Source organism: Jatropha curcas, chromosome 8 (genome assembly GCF_041381405.1).
Source record: "Jatropha curcas cultivar XTBG-Jc1 chromosome 8, XTBG_Jcur_1.0, whole genome shotgun sequence".
Taxonomy (NCBI): domain Eukaryota; kingdom Viridiplantae; phylum Streptophyta; class Magnoliopsida; order Malpighiales; family Euphorbiaceae; genus Jatropha; species Jatropha curcas.
Genome location: NC_143158.1, coordinates 7,272,360 through 7,298,298, shown reverse-complemented (window position 1 = coordinate 7,298,298; position 25,939 = coordinate 7,272,360). Strand labels below are relative to the sequence as shown.

General features: G+C 34.6%; 3 protein-coding genes across 8 annotated transcripts; 1 reads left to right on the top strand and 2 right to left on the bottom strand.

Moving 5' to 3' along the window:
- Nucleotides 1-2,961: 2,961 nt before the first annotated feature.
- On the bottom strand, nucleotides 2,962-6,636 carry LOC149494110 (uncharacterized). The gene is made up of 3 exons (XM_089724954.1): nucleotides 5,684-6,636; nucleotides 3,591-4,981; nucleotides 2,962-3,560 (listed from the first exon to the last, which is right to left on the bottom strand). The coding sequence occupies exons 2-3, from the start codon at nucleotides 3,891-3,893 to the stop codon at nucleotides 3,204-3,206; spliced, it is 660 nt and encodes a 219-aa protein (XP_089581080.1). The 5' UTR covers nucleotides 3,894-4,981; nucleotides 5,684-6,636; the 3' UTR covers nucleotides 2,962-3,203.
- Nucleotides 6,637-9,050: 2,414 nt separating this feature from the next.
- BRIZ1 (zinc finger (ubiquitin-hydrolase) domain-containing protein) lies at nucleotides 9,051-14,059 on the top strand. Its single transcript, XM_012225827.4, has 11 exons — nucleotides 9,051-9,455; nucleotides 9,628-9,736; nucleotides 9,828-9,942; nucleotides 10,078-10,175; nucleotides 11,361-11,467; nucleotides 11,600-11,849; nucleotides 12,131-12,184; nucleotides 12,648-12,791; nucleotides 12,883-12,947; nucleotides 13,544-13,598; nucleotides 13,687-14,059. Exons 1-11 carry the CDS (start codon nucleotides 9,157-9,159, stop codon nucleotides 13,843-13,845), a joined length of 1,455 nt encoding a protein of 484 aa, XP_012081217.1. The 5' UTR covers nucleotides 9,051-9,156; the 3' UTR covers nucleotides 13,846-14,059.
- Nucleotides 14,060-14,711: 652 nt separating this feature from the next.
- Nucleotides 14,712-23,949, bottom strand: LOC105641303 (topless-related protein 4). Of its 6 annotated transcripts, none has more exons than XM_012225825.4 (26): nucleotides 23,778-23,949; nucleotides 23,425-23,532; nucleotides 23,123-23,302; nucleotides 22,875-22,988; nucleotides 22,594-22,752; nucleotides 22,329-22,506; nucleotides 22,112-22,238; nucleotides 21,043-21,158; nucleotides 20,095-20,263; nucleotides 19,874-19,983; nucleotides 19,703-19,772; nucleotides 19,532-19,605; nucleotides 19,273-19,368; nucleotides 19,097-19,192; nucleotides 18,186-18,313; nucleotides 17,857-18,091; nucleotides 17,629-17,781; nucleotides 17,430-17,522; nucleotides 17,201-17,350; nucleotides 16,868-16,978; nucleotides 16,559-16,738; nucleotides 16,299-16,427; nucleotides 16,068-16,163; nucleotides 15,693-15,881; nucleotides 15,399-15,565; nucleotides 14,712-15,319 (listed from the first exon to the last, which is right to left on the bottom strand). In XM_012225825.4, exons 2-26 carry the CDS (start codon nucleotides 23,502-23,504, stop codon nucleotides 15,121-15,123), a joined length of 3,399 nt encoding a protein of 1,132 aa, XP_012081215.1. In that variant the 5' UTR covers nucleotides 23,505-23,532; nucleotides 23,778-23,949; the 3' UTR covers nucleotides 14,712-15,120. The 6 variants fall into 6 exon arrangements, with proteins under 6 accessions (XP_012081215.1, XP_020537820.1, XP_020537821.1 ...); XM_020682161.3 differs by having other exon boundaries at nucleotides 17,201-17,347; XM_020682162.3 differs by having other exon boundaries at nucleotides 21,043-21,155.
- Between the last annotated feature and the right edge of the window lie 1,990 nt (nucleotides 23,950-25,939).

The window sequence follows — 25,939 nt, the reverse complement described above, 5'->3', positions numbered from 1 at the left end:
AAATATAAAATATATTTATTTTTATCTCAATAATAACCTATTATGTTTTTTATTATCTTTTAAAAATATAGATGATACACCATATTAGAACAAAAAAATAAACATTATATAAATAAATTAAATTATAAAATATAAAACTAAATATAATGCAGTTAATAACAAGTAAATTACAATAAATATCAACATGCAACACATGTTAATTAGAACTAGCATATATAAAAGTACGAGAATGGGGAATTTTGGGATTGCAAAAAATACCTATATTAATATCATTAAGTATTTTAATTTTACTAGTTGAAAAATAATGGTAATTTAATTTTGATTGATTCTATTAATTTACTATTTAAATTTAAATTCTATTGAATAAAATAAGAAATTATATTATAAACTATATAAGATATATATTAAATAGTATAATATATAATATTTTTATGATTTTAATTCATCAATTGAGAAAATAAAAGTAATTTAATTTTAATTGGCTATATTAATTTTCTATTTAAATATAAATTTTATTGCATAAAGTAAGAAATTATATTTAACATTAAGGTATATATTCAATCTGACAAAATTAGAAATTATATAATAATATTAAATATAACAAGAAGATAAGAGTTCAATTCGATAGAATAAAAAATTATGTCATATATATATGTTATGTTTAAATATGGTAGAAATATAAAAATATAAATTGATTTGTTGGTAATATTTAAGTTGAACAAGTAATTACACAATGAAAATTTGGTAAAATAATTATGTTTAAATAATAAAAGTTCATCTTTCTTATTATGCCATTAAATATTTTCGTTATTTTTTAATTTGTTATAGCACTTATAGTATAATTTTTAATTTGACTCGTTTTAAATAAACAAATTATAAAAGACATTTCACCGGCAGCTTCCTAATATTAATTATTAAATTATCATATTGCGTAAAAAGTTAATTATTTTATATTAATTTAAGTTACTAAAACATTTAAAAACCGTTCAAGTAAATCATTAACAAAATAATTAAATAGTAAATGGTAAATTAATATCTACAACTAACCTATGCTAGTCAACTCTTATATTGGTCAATTCTAGAAAATAATAAATGCAATTCAATTAGATAATTAAAAAAAATCAATCCTTATTATTTAAATTTGTTATTGTACTCCAATATCAAAACATAAGATTATGAACAATATCGTAATTATTAATTATTTATGAATTATAATTATAACTCAATTGAAAATCTCATTAAATTACCAGTTTATTATAAATTATCAATATATATATTTAACTCTTATAGGAAAAAAATCATCATAAAAAAATATTTTTATTATTATTTTACTTCAATTACTTTTCTTATTGTTTTACTTCTTAATCTTAGACGAATTATTGTTTTAGAGTTATTGTTATTTTCATTTTTCCACCTTGTTTGAACAATTTTTTTTTTTCTTTCCATTTCATAATTGTTTTATAACATTCATTTTGTATACGTAAACGATAATAATCTTTACACTAAAATATTAAATAATAAGCACCGGTATTTATTTATTTTTTCTAAATAAGGTATTATCATTTTATTATATCTTAAAAGAACCGATCAACACATATTTAAAAAACGAAAAAATGAGTAACTATAACGAGTACTAACACTCATTACGTGTGTTAGACACTAGTTATATAAATATAGAAACGAGAAAGAATGAGTTCACTAAATGATATAATATCAATAATAGTAGTTATAGGAGAAAGTAACGATCGTATAGATCTGAAAATTTATTTTCTTATTTCTAGTAATATTAATTGCATTGATATTTTTATTGTAATAATGGCATGTTTTTTTATTTTTTAAGATTTTCATTAATGTATTAAGATTTTCTTCTATTTTTATCTATTTTTGACATATTAATAAAAACTTGACAATTATGTTTTTAAGTCCTATAAAATCATCTATTTTGAGTACTCATTTCACCATCTTTCCTCCTTCCTTTGTTTAGCTTTCCATTGAAGAAAAAAATAATATGGGTTTTGCTATAGCAAAAACTCTTATTTTAATGCAACTTTCACTGTTATGCTTCATTGCGCTTAGCGATGAAGAAATAGAACCAGTGTCAGTATTACACCATCACAACAATCAACACCGTAGTCTAGCTCCTACTCCAGTCGATGATCACCATCACCACCACCATCACCTTGGTCCAGCTCCAGCTCCAGCTCACCACCACCACCACCACCACCATGGTCCAACTCCAGCTCATGCACCAATCCATCCACCAAAACTGCATCCACACCCACCTGTTTACTTTCCACCAACTCTAGCTCATGGTTACCACCACCATGGTCCAGCGTCAGCTCCGACTCATCACCACCACCACCACCATAGTCCAGATTCAGCTCCAGCTCCAGCTCCAGCTCATCACCATCACCATGGTCGAGCTCCAGCTCATGCACCCATCCACCCTCCAAGGCGGCATTCACTCTTTCCGCCCGAGCAATCACTAGATATTACAGTGCAAGAATAAATAAAAAAGACAAAATATGAATGTTTGATGTATGAATAGATGCAGAGGACAAAAGAAAATCATTATAAAAAATTATTCGTACTCGAAACATGGATAAATTAATTAAATAAAAAGAAAGTTGATTCAAATAATGATTATTAATTAATGTCCCTCTACTTCTTTTTTTTTTTTTTTTTTTTTTTTGAAAATATCCTCCAAAAACTAGTCTCTAATTAACTAAGGAAGGCATCGTGATTTTTCCTTGCAAAATCGCTTACCTAAGTGTATCTATAAATTATGTCTTAACTGCTAAACTATGTCTAGGTACATGTAATATTACTTTTACCTTTCACGCTTATAAAACGGCCCAAAGCAAAAGAAAAAATCACATTTAATCTCCCAATTCTAATATAGGTAATTTGCAAACTTTTTTTTTTCAGAAGAAAAATTAGCATTCATTAAAGATTTGCAAACGTGGCCTCAGCCAAAACAGAGTTCGAAACAAAGGGAGGGCAATCCTCAACCCAAATTTGCTCAGCAACTTCAACAGTCAGAACTTGCTTAGCCAAATTATGCGCTACAGCACTAAGACTCCCTAACAGCATAAACACAATTAAAATTATCAAAACCTTCCGCCAGTTCTTTCACTCTTAGCAATCGTGTTTGCATCTCAGTGACTGGGTAAGTATCCACTATGAGCTAACTAACTTGGCCTTTATAAATCAGTTTCCATCATGATTCTTCTGAACCCCATCTCGCCGGCACATTGCTCAGCCCAGCACAAAGCTTCAAGTTCAGCTTCATCCACTGACAAAGAAGCAGAGACTCTTCTCATCCCCACTGCCGTTACCTGACCAGAGCTATCCCGCACTAAGAAGCCCATTCCAATAGTGCCATGCATTCCCATCGCTGCGTCTGTGTTAACCTTACAAAAATCAGCAGGCGGAGGTGACCATTTCTGCAAGCGTCGGTCTACAAGAGCCTTCCTTTGAACAAAATCTCTGGACTGATAATCAGAGAGCACTTTAAGACTAACAAGGTTTAATTGGTTTATCTCCAACCGCTTTCGATTATGCACCCACTAATTTCTAGCATACCAAATAGACCATACTGTGGAAAACAGGATTTCTATTTGCTCCGCTTGAAAATTATCCATCCAATCAAATAGCCATGAATGAAAGAAAATAATAGGATTTGGAACTTCAATTCGCAATGGGCTTAATTTCCATACCTGCTGTGCAAAACAACAATTTACCAGCATATGCTCTAAAGTTTCTTCCAGTTCACCACACAACGGACAGATAGGATCAATCTCCACACCGCGCTTTTGAAGAGCCACACAGGTCGGGAGTTGCCTGGAACACGCACGAATGATAAAATGGTTTATTTTTGGAATTGTTTCCATAGAGTTTTCCAACACGACTGAATATTATTAGAGGATGAAGCTTGCAAAAGATCTGGGTTCAGTTCTTGAAGAGAGAAATGGTGAGCCGATTTGACCGAAAAAAGACCATTGTGAGACAGAGCCCATATTTGTTGATCCTCCACCCTTCTTCTGCTCAAAGGGATGTTCAAGATTTGCTCTGCTTCATGTGAATCAAAGATGAAGCTTAAAAGAGCAGTATCCCACGTACTAGACTGAGGATGCATTAACTCATAAACAAAAGCTTGGTCAGTCAATACTCCAGGTGGGGAAGAAACTCTATAGCACAGCTGCTTCGGCAAGCACCTGTCATGCCAGATTCTAATTTTCGCACCATTCCCCACCACCCACCGCGATCCTCTATCAATAATCCAGCGAGCTTTAAGAATGCTCCTCCAAACAAAACTTGGCTGATAGCCCAGGAGCCTCCATAAAGCTTCTATGGGGATAGTATCTAGCTTTAAAAAACCTTGCTGCCAACGAGTTCTCATCCTGCACTAACCTCCAACATTGTTTGGATAACATTGCTAGATTAAAAGCCTGAAGATCTCTAAAGCCTGGACCACCCAAATGTTTAGGAAGACACAGCTTTTTCCATTCTGTCTAATGGATACGCTTCTCATCTTTCCGGTGACCCCACCGGAATCTAGCCATCATATTCTTAATTGTTGAACAAGTATCAACTGGCAACAAAAAACAAGTCATGGCATAAGTGGGAATAGCCTGACCGACAGATTTCAACAATACCTGTTTCCCTGCCCTTTAAAGCGATAATTCCTTTCACCCTTTGAGTGTTTTCGCAACACGATCAATTAGGTTGCCAAACATCTGCTTTTTTTTCCTTCCAATGACAGCAGGGAGACCCAGGTACTTGTCGTGTTGATCAATAGCACGGACTTCCAACACCCCCGTAATACTAAGTTGAATGGCTTCCTACACATTTTGGCTGAACGAAATTTTCGATTTCTCCGTACTAATTTTCTAACCTGAAGCTCTTTCATAATCTGCAAGAATTTTAGTTACTGTTGCAGCTTGCTCCACTGTCGCATGCCCAAAAATAATACCATCATCTGCAAAAAATAAATGAGACACACAAAGAGCACCTTGACAAATACAAACAACATACAGCAAATGATTAGATTCTGCTCTATGAATCAAACTAGAAAAAAACTTCAACACAGAAAAGGAAGAAATATGGAGATAAGGGATCCCATTGCCAAAGTCCTTTTTCTAGAGTAAATGGAATTTGTGGCTCTCCATTCAACAGGATAGAATAAGAGTCCATAGACACACACTCATAATTAAATCAACCCATTGTTTAGCAAAACGCATTTTAAGTATGATATTTTCAAGAAAAGTCCATTCCACCCTATCATTCGCCTTACTCATATCCAGCTTACAGGAAAAATAACCCTTTCTTCGACTATTCACTCTATTTTTCATATGATGAAAATCTCAAAAGCCATAAGGGCATTATCAGTTATTAATCTTCCTGGGACAAAAGTGGATTGAGATGGGTGAATTAGACTTGGAAGAATTAATTTTAAACGATTAGCAATAACTTTAGTTACTAATTTAAAAATGACTGTCACACAAAGATATGGGTCTAAAATCTTTAATGTGCTCTGGATTACTGATTTTAGAAATAAACGCAATAAAAGTCTGATTTATGGAAGCAGAAGAAAGACCATCATTCAAAATAGCTAACACTTTAGAAGAGACAGACGTGACAAACAATAGACCAAAATTTTGAAAAAAGAAACGAAGCATACTGTCAGAGCCATGAGCTTTGGATGGATGCATTTGTTTAAGAACAACAAGCACTTCCTCTGGTGTGTATGGCCTGCAGAGTTCATTGTTCTGATCACAAGTGACCGTCCCCTCCACAGATTCCAAAACATCCTCATAAGCAGATGGGCAAGATGAAGAAAAAAGATCCTTAAAATAGTGATTCATAATTTCAGCCATGTCCTCCTCCTTCGAATAACTCCTACTTGAGTCATCCAATATATGGGTAATATTGATATGGGTAATATTGTTACGCTTCTTTCGCCCATTTGCTTTACGATGAAAAAATCTTTGTATTCCTATCACCCTCCCGAAGCCAATATGCTCTAGACTGTTGTTTCCACATCACCTCCTCTCTCTTTCCAGAAGCTCGCTAAGACGGTCCTCTACTAGCTTTTATTGCTCAAGGTTTTCCTCTGTTTGGCTATCATTCTGGAGTTTTTGAGAGTTTCTTGACAGTTAGTAATTGTTGGGTTTGTGTTCCCTTACTATGTGGTAAAATTCTATATTTTGAAGTTCATTAAACTACTTATTGTTTTACAATTTTCCCCCTCAACTAACAGCCATATTTATGATATTTTTGGCTGCTATTTGATTTATTTACACATCCAAAACCGTGTGAGAAGAGGAGAGGGATTTTTTCTACACAGCCCCATCCAGCACCAGCCATCGTGTTCTGGAGATTTGCGGAGTTCCAATCGTTGGATCTTTGTGATATTTGGATATGTTGTTCTTTACTCTCTGTTCTTGATTCTCACCGAAGGGATTTTGATTTGAGGTTCAGAGATTGAGTTATGGCTCTGAATTCGAAGCTGTCCTGTTCTGCTTCTAGCTCTGCATAGCTTCATCTTCTTCAGCGTTTCGGCAATCACCCTTTGTCGGATTGAGCTGATTTTTGGTGAGCATGTTCCTAACATCCAATTCTTGATTTTGGCTGATCACTCCATTGTGTTGCTACATTGTTTGTGGTTGTAGCTTGCTGTAATTTGTAAGACAATATTTGTGATAGTAAACTTTATTTGTCACTCATTGTTACTCCTAATATATTCATTCAAGTGGGGAAGTTTTTGTTGTGAATGAATATATTAGGAATAACAATGAGTGACAAATAAAGTTCACTATCACAAATATTGTCTTACAAATTACAGCAACCTACAACCACAAAAAATGTAGCTATACCACAAACAAACGTGTAGCAACACAATGAAGTGATCACAAAACACAATTACTGTTCTAAATACATTTTTCCAAAAATTAAACTGGTCGGCCAGAATCAAGAATTGAATGTTAGGAACATGCTCACCAAAAATCAGCTCAATCCGACAAAGGAAGGGTGACTGCCGAAACGCTGAAGATGATGAAGCTATGCAAAGCTGGAAGCAGAACAGGACAGCTTCGGATTCAGAACCATAACTCAATCTCTGAACCAAAATCCATTCGGTGAGAGTAAAGAACAACATACCCAAATATCACAAAGATCCAACGGTTGGAACTCCGGGAATCTCCAAAACACGATGGCTGGTGCTGGATGGGACTGTGTGCAGAAAAAATCTCTCTCCTCTCCTCTTCTTTTCTGTTTTTCTCACACGGTTTTGGATGTGTGAATAAATCAAATAGCAGCCAAAAATATCATAAATATGGCTGTTAGTTAAGGGGTAAAATTGTAAAACAATAATTAATTTAATAGACTTCAAAATATGGGCTTTTACCACATAAGAAGGAAAGCCAAACCCAACAAGTAATATCATGACCAAAATGGCCCCGTTCCCATTTTTTGAGACTAATTCTCATCTCTCAAAACGTTTCTCCACGGACTCTTCCCTTTTTAGACTTTCATCCCGAAACCAGGCATTACTAACTGCTTTTTACAAGACTCTTCTCTTAACCACATAAATTCAAAGTGGAAAGGCCTCTTTTTTTTCTTAGATTGTTTTTTCCGCTCGCATGACATAAAGAGTAGTTGGGGAACCCAGAAACCCAATCACTAGAAGGAACATATCTGTCTAACCTTTCTTCAATATTTCGATCACCACCTTGTCTATTCGACCATGTGAAAGAAAAGCCTTTATAGCCCAAATCTACTAACTCATAGAAATTCAATGCCGCATGAAATCGTCAAGCTTTCTTTGATCTTTAACTGTACCTCCCATCTTCTCATGGTGATAAAGAATTTCATTGAAGTCACCTGCACAAAGCCACTAAAAATCTGACACCCCCTTCAGATCACGTAACAACTCCCATGAACGAAACTTCTGGTGTTTCTCCGGCCTACCGTAAAAACCAGTAAATCGCCAAGAATCATCAATAATGGCATCAAAAGTAAGCAGAAAGAATATGTACTGAAATTGCATCATACCATACACAGGAGAAGACCCCCCTTTCTACCGACAACTTGATCACATGGAACTGCATATCCCTGTTTATTACACGATTTACCCAGAGCCTCACTCTCCATCACATTGAGTCTTGTTTCCATCAAAAAAACCAAGCTGGGAATCTGCAACTTTCAAAGTTGTTTCAAACAACGAATTATAGTGGCATTCTCGATCCCTCTATAGTTCCAACACAGCAGATTCATAATGCTCGGCAGGACTGCTGTGCAGCCGCAGCCGACTCAGGGTGCAACCCTGCTCAATAACATTCTTCAAAACACTATTCATTTCCATGTACCGTACTCATTTTAGTTGGTCTTGGATATATAATTTTTTTATTTTATTTCATTTTTCCCTCATTTTTTTAAATTTTGTTAACCAAAGTTCAATTGGAGTCAAAATATATGCATAACTTAACTGGTATCTATTTTTTATTTATAATATCTACAATTGAAAATCTTGATAATATCATAATAAAAGATATGAACAAAGAGAAATGAATAGTAGAAAATGCATACACCGGGACAAGGTCTAATAGTGAGTGTATGTATAATATGACAATAGATTCAGTTTCGAATTCCTCTTTCGATATTCAAAGAAAAATAAAAAATATAATAATAATTTTGTAGTGTAAGAATGAGAATTAATAGAAAGGCGTTGAAGGATGTGAATTAAAAATGATGAAATTTATGGATATTGAGGGAAAAAAGTGAAATGAATGACCATGAGTAAAATTCAGTAATTAATAATAATTATACAAGAATTCTCCTATTTCTAGTAATTAGTTTTTTCCAATATAACCATTATTTGTACTCGCTCTTTTCACTTTTTTTTTTTTAAAACTATTTTATTTATTTTGATCCGTTTGTGTTGCCTATATTTGTAAATAGTTAAATAAATAATAAATTATTGAGATAAAGGTAAATTATGTTATTCTTTTCATTCAATTTAATTATATAGTTTTTATAATCGCTAAAATTTCATAATTTGCCAAACCCAATAAACAGCGGTTTCCCGCGAATAAACATTTCCTCCTCTACCTCAAGCCGAGTCTCCATACCGATTCAACCCAAAAAACAGCTACAATGTTTATCCTCCGAGTCCACTCAGTGGACACCGATCATCCTCTCGCTCTCGAGGAGACCGCCTTCTCTACCGTTTCAGCTGCTACCACCCAATCAAACGCTATCCCTAACCCTAAATACGGTGAAAGAAGAGGCGTAGTCCACCTGTATCGACACGCATCGCAGAGCTCATTGCCAAACCCTAGCTCTCGATCCACTTCTCTCTTTGTCGTTGCGGTTCCAAATTATCTCTCCGCCGACGATTTCATCCGGTTCTGCGAATCGCACATCGATAATGTCCATGAGCTCCTATTCATCAGGTAAATTTGTTTTTATGCTTGCCGATGATAATGAATCCAAACAGCGGTATGTTTGCCAGATACACAGGGAGAATTGAAAGCAAAATAGGATTTTGAAGTTAGTGAAAATAGAAAGATAATTTATTAGAAACTGAGCAGAGTCTTATGTTTGTGCCTCTTGATAATTTTTAAGGAATGATGCGATGGAAGATCGGTATAGTGTTTTAATCAAGCTAAATGATCAGTTGACAGCTGATGGATTTTATAGCAATTTCAATGGGAAACGGTTTTCTCCTGCAGAGGTTTGTCATCTTTGCTTGTAGTGATTGTTCGTATAAATATATTTTTCTTTGTGATCGCCAAAGATAATTCTTGCCTTCTATGATCATGTAGGCCGAGGTATGCCATATTCTATTTGTGCTTTCCGTGGACTACGCTGAAGTTGCTGAGATAGCCAGCTCACCTCCCCAGGGATTCACTGAGTTGCCTACTTGTCCAATATGCCTTGGTTGGTCTTGTGCCTTCGACTAGGGAAACCAATGGCTTTTACTTTTTCCTTTTTGTTTTTTTTTTTTTTCAATCAAGAAGGCTTTTCCGTTGGTTTTCACTATAATATGCTGATTTTTTTTTGTTTTAATGTCAGAGAGATTGGACGCAGACACTAGTGGAATACTCAGTACACTATGTGACCATTCATTTCAATGTTCATGCACTTCAAAGTGGACCTATTTGTCTTGCCAGGTGAAACTAGTTTTCTTCGCCTTGAATTTATTTATTTTGTGGGTTTTTTCTTCGGAATGAGGTTAGCTAAGTGTTTCATCCATATTTTGTTTCTCATCTGTTTCTAATAACCTAACGGATTGTTGGTTTATGGGCTCATAGTGTATTATAAAAAAATTTGATTATGTCCATAATATTTTTAAATATTAAGATAAATTTTTTAAGCAGGGAGTTGAGCAAATATGTTGCTATCCTGATGACTCTGCTGCACGTCAGCCAATCCCATCAAGTAATCTTGTTCCTATCATAGTAAACCTAGCAAACTTCAACATAATATTGTTATAGATTCCAGTCATCGAATCCCTAACTGATCTGTTTGTTATTGAGAAAGTAAAAGAAAGGTTAGGGAATGATAAGAGAAGAGAGGAAAAGAATAATTGAGAAAGTAAGAGAGAAAGGAGGTACTGAAGAGAGAGAAGAAATCTAGTCTTTTATTTAATGTTACGAAGTTACTGTTTACACTTCCAATTCATCTTTAGTACTACTGCAAGAAATACATATCAGCACCACTTAATGCCACATGAGTTACATGTCGTCTAAACTAATATACAGCTAACCTGAAAATTACAATGAAGTACACAAGTTGTTGAAACCAATCACAATTGAATTCAATTCACATAAAAAATTCCAATACATTTTATTCATAGCAGTCGTAACAAATATTTTTGGACTGCAGTATGAAGTTATTGACACTTATTGTGTTAGTGTTCAATTTCTATACGAATTATAAAATATTTCATATGTAACTTGATCATGCCTCTCTGTGTTTGCTACCTTTCTATTACAAATTCAGGAATAGGTACCAATGGAACCCAGGACATGTGGATATTTCTGTTGCATTTATTTCCATTTTGTTAGGTAATGTAGCTTCTCTTTATAACGAGGGAATAGGATGCAAAAGAGATTGGAAAGGATACTATCACAACCTCTAGAATAAGAATACCCTTTTGTCCAAGTTGCTTCTTTCATCTTTTTTTCTGCACAAGGGAAAATCAGCGCCGTATGCATATAGAAATTTTAATAGTTAGAGAGTTCTATCTTCTTTGATGTTTTTTACTTTTATATAAACTGGATAGAGCTACATGGGTTATCAATAAAACTAAGAGATTAGTGTTAAACATCTATACTGACTGAGGATTTTGTCAGGTCTGTCGACTTTGTCAGCAGCAGGATGACATACCGGCTTGTTCTGTTTGTGGAACGTTCGAGAACTTGTGGGTTTGTCTAATATGTGGTTTTGTGGGATGTGGAAGGTAATGCATAACTGAGTATTTTGTTAAAGATTCTGAAATCCCTGCAAGCTAAAGTTTATTATAGATAAAAATATGAAATAGACCATGATTTTTCTTCATCTAGACGTCATTAAACCCTTTTTCTGAACTCAGATATAAGGAACAACATGCTATAAGGCATTGGAAAGATACACAGCATTGTTATTCTCTCGATTTAAGTACACAACAAATGTGGGATTACGTTGGTGACAACTATGTTCATCGACTAAACCAGTCAAAAGCTGATGGCAAGTTGGTAGATATGAACTCTCGTTGTTCACCATTTGAGGAAGATTGTGGCACTTGCGGATGCAGTGACGATTCTGGAATTAGCGGGGCTCTCTTTAGCAGCAAAGTTGAAACAGTATGTTATTCTTTGCTTCTGAATTTGCAGATATTTAAAATTTTATTTCTGAAATTTGTTTGAGGAACTCCTTTATGTTTGATTAGCAATTCTGATTGCTAGTATGGCTTGGTTGGATGGAGTTGGATAAAATTTTTAGTAATGTTTACTTTCATGAACTATGCATTAGAACATGACGGGCTTGTGATTCTTGTTGTACTCTTGGGCATGTTTATTACTTGAATTCTCATTTTTAATCCTTCAAAATACATTTCTTGATCCTAGGTTTTACTTGATGACAGATTGTAGATGAGTACAATCGTCTTCTCGCAACTCAGCTTGAGGCTCAAAGACAAGTAAGTATACTGTTTACAACACCCTGATCCAATTTCTTCCACCCTTGTTTTCCTCTTCCCTGGTTGATAGCCATTCTCTACTTGTGTGGTTGGAGCTATTTATTCCCATGGCTTTTCAGTTATTTATTCTACTTCTTGTAGAGATGGGGTATCAATGTCTGAAAATTGAGCCATAGTGGGATCTAGAGCAGGTGATCTGGTTATATCAGTAATGACATCAACCATATAGGACCTAGAGCAAACCTTTTGCTTGGGTATCTATATGTTGGCATCATCTTAAGTTATAAATTGTTTGGGTTTTGTAATTATTTTTTGGATTGCTTTTGTGACCGGATAAATATCAAAAGGACATATGCCTACTATATTGGGAATGAATATAGTTCTTTTGATTCTTGTATTTTGGCACTCTTTATCCTTTTATCATATCAGAGAGAATTTTTAACTCTTTCATGTTTTCTTTCAGTATTATGAATCTCTAATTGCAGAGGCCAAAAGTAAACGAGAAGGTTCTGTTTTAGAGGCAGTGGAGAAGGCCGTGAGTTCAACAATGCATGATATTCAAATTAAATTGGAAAAATGTGAACAGGAAAAGGATGCTGTTGCAGATGTAAATAATTAATTCAGATATGCAAATGTTCTAGTATTAATTCTTTTTGGATTTGGCTTCTTATTAATAGCATTTCTCTCTCCATCCTTAGGTCAACCGAGATCTAATCAAAAATCAAGAGATTTGGCGTAAAAAAGTCAAGGAAGTTGAAGAGAGGTAGACTTTTCCCTCTCCCTTGGATTCATAGATGCGATTGTTTCCTCATGTAGTTAATTATATCATTTTAATTGCTGCATTTATGTATAGCTTCTCAACCTATCTCCTCTTTCATGGTTTTTCTTGTGTGGTGGTTGGGGAACTAAAGCACACAGGGGCAGTGAATCTTTATCCATCATGACGAGTTACAAGCATCACCTGTGAAGAACATGTAGCATCAAAGAGATAACAAAGCATATAATTTTAACATGATGCTGTTAATAGTACATTTTTTATGGGTTGCATTGAAATATAGTTGAATTTGTCACAAGCATTGATGCATAAAGTTCTTAAAAAGTCCACACAATGCTAGTGAAATTTAGAGGAAGGTTTTTGAACCATTTTTTAATTAAACAAAGGCAGGCAAGGTAATTTTCCAGTTTATACCTTGTCCAATAAAAACGTGTATGCAGTTTTTATTGGACAAGGTATAAACTGGAAAATTACCTTGCCTGCCTTAGTTTGTACAGATACAGCACTTGCACTAAACCTTGCTTTGAAATAGTTGATATTATTTCCCCTTCTAATAAATGATAATTCATTTGGTTATTCTTTAGGGAAACTTCATTGTTATGCTCAATGGATGAGAAGATACTTGACCTTGAAGAACAGGTGGTGTAACTATTGTAAATATTTTGGTCCATTTGTGACTAACTGAACACACTGTTTCTGATAATACTTTAAATGCTGATGGTCGCAGATTCGTGATCTTACAGTCTGCATCGAAGCCCAGAAAACACTTAATAACATGACAGATACAAACGATATTCGAGGAGGGACATTGTTGCCTGTACCTTCCAAGCAATTGTCCTCAGCTAACAACAAAAGGCACACAAAACTAGGGCGAAAGCGAAATTAGTTAATCATCTGTCCTTTCTGAGACTTGAACACCTTTTGCATTGTGTATAGTTGAAAGCTGATCTTTTTTTCTTGTTTTTTCTTGTTTTTTCTTGGAATGTTGGTTATTGACTATGTCAATGTATAGAGAAGATGGTGGCAAAGCTATCCTATAAACTTTCGAAACTACATATTTTGGCTCCATAATATATATTTTGTGGTTTACACTTTCGAAACTATAATTTCTATTTTTCATTTGAATCTCTATTTCAAGTTTATATACACCCCTACTTCGAAATCTCATCCCTTATCTAGCAATTAGGATTATAACACCAATATTTTTGCTCCCTCTAGATGTGAGGTCACCATAGTTGGCTTCTCAAGCAACTTGGACAAATATAAAAGAATTGAATACTATAATTATGGAAGTTGAAGCATGCGATTATACAAAGGTAAGCGCCTAATGGAGGAATCTAATCGAGTACAAACATGAACGTCTTCCAATTGATTTCGTGTCACAGAATCTTGAAACAAATTCTAATTGCGGATTCTTTGCAGATTCTGTTTTCGTCAACAATTCTGATGAATAGAAAGTTCTCTTTTCTCACTGCTGATACTGAAGTCAGCATGTAAATTGACTGGAGAGCACCATGACAATAAAGAAGAAATCTTTAGATTGACTCTCCAAACACTTTCCTAATTTTTCAGAATTCACTAATTGTTTTTAGCGATTTCTACGTAAATTATATGCACAAAAATGTCGAGTTGAAACAAAAACAGGTTTTTTGCTATATCAAATTACAAAACCATATTATTTCAGAAATTAACTATAGCATTTCAATTAATGCTCAATCTCAAATGCCAAATATGTTGAATTACTTGTGAAGATTAATAAAAATAAAAAGAACATTTCCATTTCAGAAGAATAGAAACCAAAATTTAAAAAATAAAGAGAAAAAAAGTAGAGAAGCAATGATAGAATTAATCAGATAACTATTCTCGAAACTAAAAATGAGCATATAAAACAGCCCAACCTATTCATAACTTCCTGACACAGGTACCCCTTTTTAAGACAATACTATTTTCAGAGCACTTACTTCCCTAGTTACAATGACACTTGTACAATAACCCCTGTCAGGTTGAGTTGGTGTATAGCTCAAGTGTGTATATTAAACCTATAACCACCTAATTTCCGCAGCTTCCCCTTCAAAATCACGTTGGAGTGGGCCCAGGGAGCGGGATCAGCTTGAAATACATACACTCAAGTCCTTTGTGAAAGCCACAGCACGTGCTCTAGTCACCTTTGAGCTTGTTCTGAACCAGCTGCACCTGAAGTGGTGCTATGACCGGCACCATTTTCGACGGGAGGTGAGGTGCCCCATTTTCCCTCAGTCTCCAATGGCTCCAGGATATGGACTCCTCCGTCCATTAGCCCTAATGCAAACTGATTAGGGTCAGATGGATGGGCTGCAATGACAAGAGGGTATACCCTCAAGCTGTAGAAATATCGAGTCAGTCCAATCTGTAAAATAGAAACATATTGGAGTAATCATAATTTATACATAAAAGAATCACCTAGGATTGGGAGGTAAATAAGCCATTGGATTTATTCTGCATCTCAATCTTAGTGTTGACGTAGTGAGAACACCCACGCTGCCATCTTCAAAGCTAACATATATGGACGAGCTGTCACAGGAATATGTGGCATGCGTGATTGGACCACTCACTTCCCGCGGGAACCACTATTGGCATAAACATAGTTCAGAAAGATTTTGTCAAATATTAACATGTACTCTTACTCTGTAATTGTGCATTAACTACATAGGTGTGAAAATCTAAAGATTCTTCAAATATTATATTCTCATAAACCTGTTTAAGACATTCTAATTTTGGTGCTTCATATATCGCTATTTGTGATTCATGAACTGCCAGCAGATGCGTCTGGTCAACATGAAATTGAACACGTGTATCCGCAAGAGAAGCTGAACTTCGTCCTTGTGGAACTTGCAAGAATTTGCTAGCCTGCTTCTCCCACCCATCTGTGCTCCAAACACACAACTGTAGGGAGAACAAAATCAGGAATTGAATAATTTGAATGTGCAGCACTTATGTTTTTCAAATAGCATGCACCACTTTCTTAATGGTATTTTGTGTGTTGATTACTAATGGTGACTCCCACTTTATTAATGGTATTTTCTGTGTTGATTAGTAATGGTGACTCACAGTATTGTTAATAATCATTACCTGAGAGTCGGCTCCAGAAGAAACAAGAACATTTAGAGAGTGAGAGAAAGCAAGGCCTGTAATTCTTTTCTGATGACCCTTCAACTTAGTTTTGACCTGAGAAGTGGACAGTGCAGATAAAGTCAACATTTTTTTGTTTTTTTACTTTCTATAAAAATTTCATGTTCGATTTTTTTGCTTTTTTTTTTTACTTTCTATAAAAATTTCATGTTCGATTATATTGTTTAACACCTCATCAACGCGGACATTATAAATTTGAATAGAGGAGTCCTCCATGCCAATAGCAATTATATTATTGTCCTGAGGATGAAAAGCCAGAAATGTAGCAGCTGGCGGAGGGGGCATGAAAGTAGTCATTGTCTGCAATTAAAAAGGCAGGACGAAAGTTGAATGACATGTAAGATAAGTCAATTCACAAAACCAATCAAAAAATAATCTAAAACTAATATTTTCCATTAGACCAATGACTTTAGAGGGCACAAGCCATGTACCTTAAATGTCATCATATTGAAAAGAGAGATTTTTCCTCCAGAAGCAGACATAACATAAGAGTCATTCTTTGATAGTGCAAAGCATGGGACAGCATCTTCAGGATTTGTTTCACTTATATCATTAGTCATCAGTATACCACTAGCAGGTTGCCACAACTGTGGTACTACATTAGCAGTGGCCTACAAGAGAAACTAGTTAGTGGCAAACTTTTCAAAGCACATTAAGCCATTTTTCTATGCATAAAATTAAATACCCAAAACCAAAGAACAAAGAACCACCCAAACAAACTCTCACAATCATAATAATACCTTCCCATTAGGATTTCGATCATTTCTCTGCCACTTCCATAGCTTGTGTACTGCATTTGATGCTAATGCTAATATAGCAAGTCCAGAATTTGTATAAATCAATCTAGCAATCTAAGAAAAATTGCCGGCAAACAAAGAACACATTAGAACAACAAATGTGACATCAAATTTATTTATAGATTGAGTAGCCAAAGCATAAAGAACTGTCAATATATGTAGTGGAATATTTCAAGTATAGTATGCCAGCTGGATCGGCAACAACACTCAATACTAATCTTGAATGTCACTAGATGTTGACTTCATTCAGATTAAATTGAAGAGAAAGGATCATACCCTCATGGCTGTCATGTTATCAGGGAGCCTCAGAGATCGACACTGTGATGGCTCATTTATTTCAGTAACTTTCCAGATTCTAGAGTTTTCTGCTGGTTCATCTCCAATTCTAGGTTTTATATCTACCAAACTCCGGCTATCACTGTTCTGCTGAAACTCAAAACAAAAATGGATTAAATCAATAATGTAAAGATACTTACAATGTCAATACCGTGCATTCAACACTCACTATTCCAACCATGGGTGGCACAGGAGCAACTCTATCCCCAATGCTGGTTCCAACAGTAGCATTGGTAGAAGGAAAATTGCCAATTGAAGGGGCCTACATGAAAACCACATGTTAAATAACATATTTTCTTGTTAAGGAAATTTTAACTTGTAACAGCAGAATCAACTTGAGAAGAATTAAAGAAGCTGCAAACTATTACCTTCACAATAGCTGCAGAAGCAGCTCTATCACGATTCTCGACTGTCCGTAGCAGTCTAATACCATCTGAATTAGCTAGAATTTTAATGCTATTGTCATTTGTTGAGACAGCTAATAACGCTCCCTCCTTGTTGAATCTAACACAAGGAGAAGCCTGCAGATTTAAGAGAACCGAGTAATTAACCAAATAGAAGGCAGAATCAGATAGAAGGATAAATTATATACTTACCGGTAATCCACCATCTGCATCAATGCTTGTTAACAGGCTGAGATTGTCCATATCCCAGAATTTGACCATGAACTCATCACCAGCAGCCAAGAAGCGGTTCTTAGTAGTATCAAATTGCACAATCCCCACAGATCGCTTCCCAAGACCAATATAAGCACGCTTAACAGTTCCTTCACTTTCATTCCATTCCACCAAGTGTGATTCTCCTTCTTTATTTGTCCCACAGGAGAATAACCTTCATTATGTTCACAGTCATGAGACAACTATTAGGTAAAGACACTAAAAAATGATAATATCAGAACGATAGAAAGAATGCCAAATATATGAACCTTGTTCCGTCGGCACTGTACGCCATTGTGGTAGATGAGTGGCCTGGTGCATCATAGTCAACTCTAGAACCCCCATGATCATACAACCATGCCTTTATCTTTCCATCAGTAGCCGTTGAAAAGATAAACTAAGAAAAGGTAGAAAGAAAAGAGTGAAGGGGTGAATATGGAACTTGTCAAACATTGTGGTTACCAGAACATCTGAAGAACAACACAACAGAAAATTAAATAAAGAGAGGAAAATCTGGTAAAAAATTCCAAAAGGAGGCATGTCCTGGAAACCCAATAGGTCAGAAACTCCCTATGACACGACAAATTGCATGCCTAAGATCTCAATTTCATATCATAACATTAAGGAGACCTTTGTGTAACACATCATTGGTTTATAAAAAATGGCGCAGAATAATAGATGATAGCATAAAAGGGGAGAGAGAGAAAGAGAGAGAAACAAGGAAAAGAAAATAGAATACTAGAAGAATAAACTTTCAAGTAATCCCCAGAAAAGGACTGTTTCAGATGTTGAAAAAGAAAAGTTTGGCGATGCTACATAGCTGTTTCAAAGCTTTTATGAACTATTTCTACCATGTTTCCACACAAAGAACAATTTTTTTCCATCCAGTATCTTCTCAAATTGTTGATCATATTCCCCGAATCAATTGTATTAGTTTAATGCTTGTTATGGAAGCAACAAGAACACCAATGTTTAAAACATTTAAAGGCACGTAATCAAATCCCAGCTAGTTTAGGATTTAAAAATAAATAAATAACTAAAGGAAGACCTAATTCCTGTAAAATAGTTAACCCATCGTTATTTTTCAAAAGTAATCATCATTGCATTTCTTATTTCATCACGTATAGAAGCTAAAGGAGGGTAAAAAACGCATTTAATTAACATCAAAATAATCAATTACCTGAATACTTTCTTTATGATGTGGACAAACAGAATATACAGGTGCATCATGACCCTCAAAAGTAAATTTTGGATTTCCAGTAACTGGATCCCAAACCTGTCAAAGTGAAAATTCTTATATGCACCATAGTGCTTTCACAAACCCATCAAATTAGTTAGAGACACAACTAAACAAACCTTAATGACCCTGTCATCTCCACAAGTGACAACACTTAGCCGCTCATTTGGATAAGAGAAAGCAAGATCATTAACACTCCCAACATGAGCTTCAATCTAAAAATAATAATTTACAAAATACTTGCATCATTATCCAAAGACATTCAAATAAAATAATACCACACCTTTCATAGGTAATATCCATATATCAAATGTAGATCATATTAACTAGTAATGGAATGATTGGGAACTTCAACAACATTGTCTAAGCAACACAAACCTCGCGATAGTTCTTCACGTCATCACCACCATGGTAGGAATATAGATGCACAATGTGCTTGGAGTATGCAACACCTGAAACAGGGAAGAGAAAGCGACAAGCTCACTTTTTGTACTTAGAATTCTATTTAGGGTAGCAGATTCTTAGATGTTGATAGCATTTGAATAGTACCAAAAAGAGATCCATCAGGACTCCACACTACACGGTTAACTGATGCTGTATAATCATTGGTAAGAGATGCCTGCACAAATATCAGAATTTTAAATTTAGCCAATGAAAACCTCAAGGAACCACAAATAATTACTTCATGTTTCATAAACTTTCTAAGCATGAAACCCAAACCTGCAGACCCACTGAGCGTGCACCGAGTTCCCAAACTTTAAAATTCTTTACAGCAAGCCTTTCCCTGCTGCCCAACTCCCATACCATGACATCTCCCATGTTTGTTCCAACTGAAATAATAAAAGCAGGCAAAATCAAGAATCCAAAACTTTATCTGCATGCACGAAAATAAATGTGGAAACAGAATTCTATTTCTGTCCTTCAAGGCCACGGGGGCTAACCGAGAAGTAGAAATTGTTGCACCGGGTGGAAATCCATGCTCTTGACAGCTGAACCTTGATTCAAAGACATAACAGGAGTCTTGGGCAAGTCATCAGAAGAGTAGGAACTCTGTCCATGGCTCTGGCTAGTGTATGCAACAGGCAGAATATTTACCGGTAGATTACTGACCTGACAGGACAACAAAATAAGAAAGGAACGAAGCAAATTAGAACTTGCCATTTGAAATGAAATATAAGGAACCAAGTCTCTAAAACCGAAACTTAATCCTTTCATTAGGATGTCAACAAGCTTAGATGATTACATACAGCATAACACCTCAATCATAAGAAATGTAGACATTAGCCCCCCCCCCCCCCCCCCTTTTTTTCTCTCTCCTCCTCTCCTTTTTTCTCTTTCAAACCAAACTTTGATGATAAGTTTCCCTCCTCCATCAAGTCAAATGTCTCATGCCACTTCCAAATATACAACATTCGAACAAGCAAATCCAAATCAAGCCTAAATCCTCAATCCATGCCAAAATACACCAATTACAACATCTCAAATTATGCGAACATTATGTGGAACAAATATAGAAGGAATTATTTAATTAGCAAATGGATTGCACTAATTAATATATAACTCAATTATCATGTTTGGTATCTTATGTATTGAATAGACTTCATTTGCAAATTTCACTAAGTCTCGTAATGTCATATTTTAGCTTTACTAGTTAGATACCAGTCCTGGTAGAACTTGGCTCAAGTATAACTAATTCCATAGAATTAAAGATGTTGAGTTGCAAATGCACTTTGGTACATGCCAAATACTTCAGATATTGATTTATAAATGAATTCATTAATGCCAAACAAGCTCTAAAGATATTTTTGAAAGTTCCATATTAATAATCAGTTTTTCATATAATGTAACCACAAAATTACAAGGGGAAATTATGGAAAAAGAGGGTATACCTCATCTGATATTCCAAATGGTCTTGTTCTCTTCAATACATGTTCAGAATCCGCTGTTTGATAATCCATAGCTGGGTTATTCGTAGGAGGAGTCCTAGGACGCTTTATGATTGCTGCTGCAACAAGATATTCGTAAAAATGAGAAAAAACAAATTATTAGCACTTGAATATATTCAGAAATCAACAAAATCCAAAAAGAATGCAAAGGTACGAGAGAGAAAGGAGGAGGAATAAAATCATAAATTTCTGCTCCCAAATTAAATGATGCCCATTAAAGCAAAGTCCTACTAAAACTATTCAAGCTTCTCAAAATTCATTAAACCCTAATAGGAAGTCAACGGCACATTCTCTCCTTTGAAACTAAACAAATTACAAATTGCTGGGTATACCAAGACCATGAACGTTGCCATACCAAGCTGACAAGGTATTGAGCAGTCGATTTCCTCTTTTTGATGAACGAACCGTCTATTTTTCCTTTTCCTTCTCTCACCATTTTGGTGGACATGATAGCAAAGATCGATAAAGCCTGCCAATTATGTTGCACGGAAACTTTCTTTGGCTGCCATTTTCGCGTTCGGAAACGTTTCCTACACGAAAAATGCTTGGAAACTCCTCGGAAACGTTTTGGGGCCGATTCTGTAAATTGAGTAATTTGGAAACACATTTCCCCCCGCATAAATAAGTTCCCATAAATTGAAAACTCTCAAAAACTTATTTCTCTAATTAAAATAAATACATAATAAATACATGTATTTTTTATGAGTATGGAACTTGTAATTCTTTTGGATATGATAAAATGTTGATTGTAGTTGACTTGTTATTGAATATATTTAATTTTTCATATTTACGTCTTCCCCCAATGTTTTTGTTTCCTATATTTTTAAAAATATCGTCTCCCCATGTCCTTTTCCGTGTTTCCATTTCTGTGCAACATAGTGCTAAGGCTTGTAAACCAAGAAATCTTTCATTGGATGTCTAACCTATTAGACAGATCTCCACATCTTGTTCACCCACAACTCATGAGATAGCTCGAAAGAAGCCAGTTCAAAAGGACTTGTGAGTTATATACCTGCATTATTAGGAGCAGACAAACCAACTGGACCAGCAGAAGCCGATGGGTGAGGAACAGCAGATGGATTTGCCATCCATCCAGCTAGAGATGTTGGAAGAGCAGCAGCAGGTGTGGCTTGAAATGGCTGTAAACATAAAGTAAAGTTGCCTTCAGATTTCAAAATGGCATACTTGCCCGGAAAAGAAAATAACCCCTTCACAATTCTCTCACTTACGCCATGAGCGCTCAGTGGTGGGAAAACCCCTGCCTTAGGCACAGCACCCATTAACGGATTAGTGACTGGGGATGGAGCCCGTGCCCCATTTGATTGTCCACAACTGTGATCCACAAATAGGGTCTTTATATCAGGATTAGGCCTTGGATTCTTACAAAGCTGATGCTGCCAATTTAAACTGCACTTCAGTGGAGACAATGTGAGTACAACATATAATTAGAACAACATATAATGAACACTCAGGATAGATGAGTTTCTAATGGACCTCTGATTAATGAGTGTTCGCAATCTTGAGTTCTTCAATGTTGGAAATTGAAGCTTGTCTCGAAAGAGAGGGTTAGCCTCTATTAATTTTTTCAGTTCAGCGAGCATTATACTTCTAGCAGATTTAGCATCTCCATATTTTGATAGTTGTTCATTATCTCTGCAATTAAAGTAAAACCATAAATTCCTAGTGACACAACACAAGTACCATATATGCTATATGCATATTTTGAATATCATCAATAAAAACAGAGCAAGAACAACTAAAAAAATAATATGTACCTAAAGTTATCCAATGTCAGCAGTTGCGTAATTTCTTTAAAAAGTTCTTCATTGAATGTTGCGAACACTTTCAAGTCCTTCACTAAAATATCCACTGCTTTTGCACGATCCCGCCTAAAGTTTTTCGTTCATTTCTTAAGTAAAAAGGGAAATTTGTATGTGGATTCCATTTTCGAATCCACATCCGAAAAATATACCAAAAATAGACAAAATTCAATTCGAATTAATTTAACTTTAAATGCACCCACTTGTCCAAAGCTTCGAGGTACTTCTGCTTTCGAATCTCGAAGAAAATCTTCATTGAATATCTGTTATCATCAACCTTCGTGAATCCCGAGAGGTACTTCTCCACCTCATCCCATTCTCCATTTGTCACCATATCCTCGAAACACCTCATGTTGAAGAAAAACCCTGACTCTTGCTCCAACCTCCCCAATCACAATTTAAACCAAAACAAAAACCCTTAGCTAACACATACCAAATTTTACTAAATTCCAACAAAATACAACGGCAACAAATGCAATATATATCATTAGAATTAAAAGCCTACTTGTGAACAGTCTCTTTAAATTTCTCTTCATCGAGAAATTGAAGTATGAGAAACACAAGCTCTCTGCTAAGCGAGGACATTATTTATTATCCTTCTTTTTTCCTATATCTGCACCAAAATTCAAAGGACAACCAACTCAGAGATCTAAAAACCCTTACAGATCAACACTTCAAAAACCAACCAAAAACCTCTAAAATCTCACCCCTAAAAACACATCACCAACCAAACAAAAACCAAAATTACACGTTAAAAAAATGAATTCAAAAATTTTCAACAACGACAAAATAGTCATCCAAAACCAGACAAAATCACAGATAAACATATAATAGAATGAGAAGAGAATGATACGGTACCTATACACAGATCGGAGAATTTTTGGAAAAAGCAAGAGAAACGAGATGTCGTTTTTAGTGCGCTTTCTCTATTTCTTCTTCCTCCTTGTTCTCTGTCTCTCTCTACTTCTTCTTCTACTTTCTCTCTCCTTAGCACTTCTGGTGAGTATTTATACAGAGAAAAAGGCTAGGGATTGGGAAGGGAGGAGAGAGAGGGGTATCAGACAAATTAAATACCGTGAGCGAGACGATATGAGATAGATTGGTATGATAAGTCCTTTAATACCTTGATAAGCAACAGAACTTATAATGGTGATTAGTTGGAGGCTTATGTGAAGTGATAAGCCCAAGTCCTTATAGGCGTTATTAATACGCTGCATATTGGATTTATTTCCGGCTGCATTTGCGGGCTTTTCTAAGTTTAATTACAGTGTTTATTTTCAGAGCAAAACAAACATAATTAGTAGTATTTGATAGACTAATCATAGCTGTATAAAATATTTCTATATAAATTTTTAATTTTTTTAAGGAAATATAAGTTTTTAACTTTCTATGTCTGTTAATATGAGAAAAAAATTTTAATTGAATTTATTTGGTTAGAAAATTCACTTAGAAATGTATCGACTCTCAAGTGCTCCAAGAGAGTTTAAGCTATAAATAATTTATAGTTAAAACAAATTATCCGTTTGAGGGTTTCAATTTAAGGTTGAGTTGGATAGGTTAAGCTTATAAAATGAGCTCTGTTCGTATTTAATCTCAATAGCTAACGAGCAATTTGACTCATTTACAACCTTATCTTTTATACAGCATTACTTTTTATATATTCATATGTAATTTAAGAATTTTGCACCATGATTAAAAAAATAATTAAATTATTTGTAATTCAATCATTTTAATTTAAAGATGGGCTTTAAGAAATTGTATAAATAATTTTCGTGTTTAGTTAAAATAATGAAAAGAAAAGAATTATTAAATAATCCTTAATTTTGTTAAAATAACAAATAATTATTTATGAAACAATTTCGAAAAAAAGCAATTAATATAACGTATAAAGGCAATGGCAAAATTAGGGATTGCACGTAAGAATGAGCAAAAAGTCAAAATTAACTGAAGTGATTTCGGTTTGACCGCTAGATTATTCAATGCGTCCAATTTGATTTAATTGATGCTACATTTAAAGCTCAGTTTTTCTTACTTCATTCGGTATCTTTTAATTAAAACCGATGAAACTGCATAAATTGACTAAAAAGTCATTCAATATAATTTTTTATATCATTATGAATCATAGTTTAACTAGAGTGGATTATTTTTAGAATGATATTCAGTCCAATTCAATCTATTTACCAATTCAATTTAATCAATTCATCCTAAAATTTCAATTCGATTTCATATACGTGAGATTTGATTTAATGAATTCAATTTGACATTGGCCTAGAACGGATTGAATCAATCAATTATTAACCGTAGTAGTTGCAGCCACTTTATCATAATTTAAAAAAAAAAATTTAAAAGCCATCTCCAGTGAATTATCATCGGTGGTCACACCTTTCTTTCTTTATGTTTTTTTTTTTAATAATCCTCAAATTTATCGAAATTATTGTTGTGTGTATATTAAGATTATTGTCGCCCATTTCTTAGAATTTTATTCTCGGATTTAGTTATTTTCACAGTTTTTGGTTTATTATTGCACCACTGTGATAATTTTATTTATGTTATTTTATTTTCTAGGCAGATATGTAGAAAGAAGTGGAGATCCTCTCTTTGACAGAATAAAAAAATTTGAAAGTGATCAAATTAGACTTATCGAAAGACCATGGAACCGTACATAAAGCATATATATATATATATGAAAGAAGGTTGCCCCTGACTTTGAATCTGAATCCGCTATGATGGGGACTACTTTGTGCTTGTAAGAATATAGGAGTTTAAGTTACTCTGATACTATCTAATTTAAGACAATAAGATAAAAAATTAGTATGTGGGGTACATTCTCTTTTAGTTGAGATTATTAGTTGTTCTTGCAAATTACAATTATTGATCGACAATGAAATTGCATCCTAAAACGTAGACATGACCATAAATGGAAACTCTTCTTCAGTTGCAATTATAAGAATTGTTACTTAGAAAGAATTTCCCATCAGAAATACTTGGAAATAAATCTTTCTTTGGTTGATTCGTAACTG